Source organism: Enhydra lutris, unplaced genomic scaffold (genome assembly GCF_002288905.1).
Source record: "Enhydra lutris kenyoni isolate GAN:26980312 unplaced genomic scaffold, ASM228890v2 scaffoldscaffold13, whole genome shotgun sequence".
Classification (NCBI taxonomy): domain Eukaryota; kingdom Metazoa; phylum Chordata; class Mammalia; order Carnivora; family Mustelidae; genus Enhydra; species Enhydra lutris.
The window spans coordinates 4,405,526-4,410,733 of record NW_019154097.1 but is presented as its reverse complement, the minus strand read 5'-3'; the positions used below and the strand labels follow the sequence as shown (position 1 = coordinate 4,410,733).

The following is a 5,208-nucleotide window of genomic DNA, read 5'->3' as shown; positions in this document are numbered from 1 at the left end:
CCCGGGGGAACAAAGCGTCAGTCTTAATTGGGAGCAAATAGAACCAGCCATGGTCCCCAAAGGATCTCGTGGGAGTCCTAATGGTTCCTGCGTCTGTGGCCAGTACCAGCTGCAAGCCACTGACTCTTCAGTGAACTTTCATCTCAATCTGTTTAATTTTGCTCTTTTAGTCAGAAGAACAAAGACTTAAATGCGTAGGCTTAAGTAAATTTCTTTATTTTTTTCCCCCTGAGAATTCATTTGGGTTGGTTAGGGAAATCACCTAAAATTTGTGAGCAGAAGTTTTAGTAGGGCTGAGGCTGATGGAGCCCAAATATTGGTGTTCCCAGAGTCTAAGGAAAAATTTTTTTTTAAGATTTTTATTTATTTATTTTACAGACAGAGGTCACAAGTAGGCAGAGAGAGAGGAGGAAGCAGGCTCCCCGCCGAGCAGAGAGCCCGATGCGGGGCTCGATCCCACGACCCTGAGATCATGGCCTGAGCCGAAGGCAGAGGCTTTAACCCACTGAGCCACCCAGGTGCCCCCTAAGGAAAATTTTTAAATGGGACAGGGGAGCAAAGGGCTGTAATAAAGCTCATCCCCCTCCCCCTCCCCTTATTCACTGTTGGTAAGACTTGCTCTAAGCTCACTGGTAACACAGCAAGACAGATGAAGAGATCATGACACAAAGGAAAATGCAGAGACAGCAACAGATAGCCCCAGATTGTCCTGTGTCCCCTTGCCCGTCTTCTCCGGGGTAACCCACTTTCCTCTGTGGTGAGGAGGGTCACCCTGGTGGTGAGGAGGGTCAGATTGTGGTCAGTTCAACAAGAGCAAGAGCCTCAGTATACATTTCCAAGGAGGGAGGTTCTAACTGACCTCCTCTCACTGTCCTCAAGCCCAAAGAGAAGTTCAGCAGAGATTGGTGTATTCTTTTCTCTCTCCTGCTGGAAAGCCCACAAGAAGTCCTAATCTTTGCAGGTAGTTTTGGTATTTTATATGCAATCCTACATGAATGGAACTCTACCACTACTCAGAATGTGGGAGTGAGCAGAATCTTTCAAGTGCAATTGCCAGATATCACTGATATACCTTCGGGGGTGTCCGTGACAAAGGACCTGGGATCTGTTCATAGAGCCTTGTGTTCAGGTAAATCTAAGTACATATGTGGAAATATAATCACCATCTCCTGTGTCATGTAACACACACAATAAATCCAGGGGACTGGGAGGTGAGGAAGCGGTACAGGACAAGGATGCCCTAGGGACCATGATACTGGAAGCTGACTTTTACAGTCTCATTTCATGCCTGCGGCCTGGGGTTAGAGTCATCACCTTGGAAGGTCAGCCTTGAAAGGACCTCGAGGGCATCCAATCCCAAACTAAGGTACAGCAGGGAAGAGAGACAGCAAGGCCCAGAGAAGGAGCTGTGAGGGGCTGTGTCTCCAACAGCCCCACCACTACCTCCCCCACTGCTGTGTTTTGTCATTAGTTCCCTTGGGTTTTATTTGTTTATTTGTTTGCTTGCTGACTTGTGGCTTTGTTCACTGGTTGGTCTTATAACATATGCCTGGCATCATCCCACAAAGGGCTGAGATAAACCAAAACTACATTCAAGGCCAAAAAATTAAAAATAGACAGGTGAGCAAATAGGGCAAAGGAAAACTAAAAGTAGAAAAAAATATAAAATTAAAAAGCCAAGGAGGAGTAAGATTCACCTCAGAAAGCAAACCGTCAATAGGACTTCTCAGCTGCAGAGTTGAGACATGATACAAGCACACCGGGAACAGTTTTGAATCTAGGACAACTCAGATATACAAGGAATATTCTTGTATTTGTTTTCTTTAATCAGATTAAGTCTGGCATTGAGTCACCATCTGACCAGGCTGGGAATATGCTGCCTCCATATCCAATGAGGGACATTCTGGGGGCACGTGGGTGGCTTAGTTGGTTAAGCGTCCAACTCTTGGTTTCAGTTCAGGAGGAGATCTCAGGGGTCATGAGATCCAACCTCTCCTGGGGCTCTGAGCTCAGCAGGGAGTCTGCTTCCCCTCTCTCTTTCCCTCTGCTCCTCCCCCTGTTCACGCACTCTTTCACTCTTCAAGATTAAGAAGAAGAAGAAGAAGAAGGAGAAGAAGAAGAAAAAGAAGCAGCCCTCTCCCTTCCTAGGGATTTCCCAGAGTCAGGAAGCCTCACGTGGGGCCCAGAAAATGGTAGACATTTGTTTGCTGGTCTTCCAGGGTCCATTGCCCTTCTATCACTTTCTTACTCATAACACCAGATGTTCCTCTGGATATAGCAGCTGTAGACTTAGGTTAGACTGACCCCACCTTCTATTTTGGAGTAGGGTCCTGCTAGTCTAAATCAATCTGCATAATCTGATCTCACCTGCCACTGTGATTTGTTTGCAGTTTGCACTGATGGGTACAGTCAGAGCAAACCTCAGGATATTTGTTCTCTGGTTGTAGGAATCAGTGGTTTCTATCCCATAAGTGAGTGGGGAAACTGCGGGTCCAGAGCAATGGCAGCCATCTTGTGACCATGAGATGAGTCAGCCTGAAAACAAACCTGACACTTGAAAGAGTGAGGAGTCAAGAGAATCTCAGAGCAAAGGAACTAGAGCCTGATTAACTTTGCCTGAGGTTGACCCTACTTTTGGATAAATCCACATTATTCTGAAACCAGGCTGAGTAGAATTATCTCTTTTGTGCAGCTGAAGGTCTCTAACCCAGTATGACCTCCATCCTCCAAGCTGTTATGGCTGCTACCCAAAAGTCCAAACCTACAGCCCCCCAGCCCATCACACATCACACCTGTGCCATAACCAACTCTTACTAATCGCTGATGATAGCTGTGCAACTGAGGATTATTGTAACCCTTTGCTTTCCCCAAAACATGTTTTGGACGTCCTTATTGTCTGGGCACCTGCATGGGAGTGTTTGTTGCTATGATACAAACACACACGTAATTTGTGTGGGGAACAAGAGTTGGACAGCTGCTGTGTCCCAGCTATGCAGTACTGTATCAGTGTATGATTGGAGCTGGGGCATGGGGAGGAGAGGCCAAACATCTCTCTGAGCTTCCTCAGACGGCTACACACTCAAGGTAAGAGACCTCTTTTCCTGGTGCTAAGACATAAGGTAAATTCTTGCCATGGTGCTATCAGCCAATATGCTATGATGATATAGATGATACTTTTTATATTATTCTTACTGAACACAGGCCTCTAGGATAATACCAAAGCTTGTATAGTGATTAGCAATTCTACATGGGGCCTCATAGTACATTCCAAGAGCCCAGTTCTACTAAAACCAGATTCTGTGGTTGTCTCTTAATTTTGCACACACAGATGAGGCTTCACGGACACACACCAACTTCTGGTGGCAGAGAATCTAAGACTTCACTAGCATAAAATAGCTAAGATACAATGTCACTGTGGTTGTGCACAAAGCCAACAACTAGCCAACATTTCTAGAAATGTGAAGTCTCCTCCCTTCTAGGGTCATAGACAAAAGCTCCATTAACTATGGAACAATGAGTGGGTGAATAGATAGAGAACCAGTTTACTTTTTAGTCTTAGTCACAGGGTCTACAGCAGGACCTTAGGAAGCTCCCTTCTCTACTTTGGGTTACCATTTCCCCATGAAAACAATGAGGAGTTTGGAGGTCTTGCATTCTGGCATCTTGGAAATCACTGAGAGTCACTCAGTTAGGTGTTATTGACGTACCAGGTTCCTCACAGCAGTCTTTACATCCTTGTTCCTGAGGCTGTAGATGATCGGGTTGAGCATGGGGGTCACCACCCCATAGAAGAGGGAGGTGAGCTTGTCTGAAAGGTCCTGCTTGTCTGCCCCCAGGGGGTCCTTGGATTTGGGCTTCCCGTACATGAAGAGGATGGTCCCATAGAAGACGACCACCACAGTGAGGTGGGCAGAGCAGGTAGAGAAGGCCTTCTTCCTCCCCTCAGCTGAGGGGATCCTCAGGATGGTAGCAATGATGAACACATAGGAGACAAAAATGAACAGAACTGGGACCCCTAGAAAAATCACATTAGCCACGACCATGCTCATCACATTGATGGAGATGTCAGCACAAGCTAACTTCAGGACAGCCAGGATCTCACAAGTGAAGTGATTGATGACATTGTCCCCACAGAAGGGCAGTCTCATAGCCTGGGATGTCTGAACTACAGAGTTGGTGACACCAGCTGCCCAGGAGCCAGCTGCCATGGGGACATAGGCAGCCTTGCTCATGACCACGGGATACCTAAGGGGGTTACAGATGGCCACATAGCGATCAAATGCCATCATGCCCAGAAGCACACACTCTGTGGCTCCCATGGCAAAGGAGAGAAACATCTGCACGGCACAAGCTGAGAAGGGAATGGTTTTTCTGGGGGTCAGGAAGCTGTCAAGAATGAGGGGGACTGAGGAGGTTGTGTAGCAGATGTCCAGAAAGGAGAGGTTCCCCAGGAAGAAGTACATGGGTGTGTGCAGGTGGGAGTCAAGGACGGTCACCAGGATGAGGACCCCGTTGCCCAGCAGGATGACCAGGTACATCAGAAGGATGAGCACAAAGAACATTTTCTCCAGCCTTGGGTGGGCTGAGAGGCCCAGGAGGATGAACCCCGCCCCAGGGGAAGTCTGATTGGACCTGTCCATGACGCATCTGCTCTGTCACCTGCGGGAGCTCTCTGCAGTCAGTTTCAGCACTCTCTGACTCCAAAAGTGCCTGGGCAGCAGGGGAAAGATCCCCACCCTGCGGAGCCACTGGGGAATAACTCTGACAATTTGGTCATCTCTATAGGACTCTAGGAAAAATGTAGTAGAGAATAATATTTAACTTCTGCTTCTAGTAAGAATGAAGAGTTAAATTGGACAAACTCTCCTGCATATGACAATTAAAAACAAAAACTAGACCATGACATAAAACATCTGCATAAAGCATTGGTGAGGTTGTACGACCTTAAGAACCATAAGGTCATGATTCTGGGAATCGTGGAATTCAGAGAAATGTAGCATTTGAGGCTGTGAGTTAACCGAGGCATTTATAGAATCTGGGGGTGGCTGCTGAGAGGCTAAGCAGAGCAACGAACAGGATCCTGAGGGTGGGAGACAGGTTTTGAGGTGCGAGGCTCACCATGAAGGGCTTCTAACTACATTTCCTCCCTTTGGTAGGGCATCGCAAAGGGCAGCACCACGAGAGTAGGAGAGAATCTGAAGGAAACTT

General features: G+C 47.2%; 1 protein-coding gene across 1 annotated transcript; it reads right to left on the bottom strand.

Annotated features, from left to right (window-relative positions):
- Positions 1-3,695: 3,695 nt before the first annotated feature.
- Positions 3,696-4,640, bottom strand: LOC111145898 (olfactory receptor 13C7-like). Its single transcript, XM_022501198.1, has one exon. It carries the CDS (start codon positions 4,638-4,640, stop codon positions 3,696-3,698), a length of 945 nt encoding a protein of 314 aa, XP_022356906.1.
- Positions 4,641-5,208: the final 568 nt, after the last annotated feature.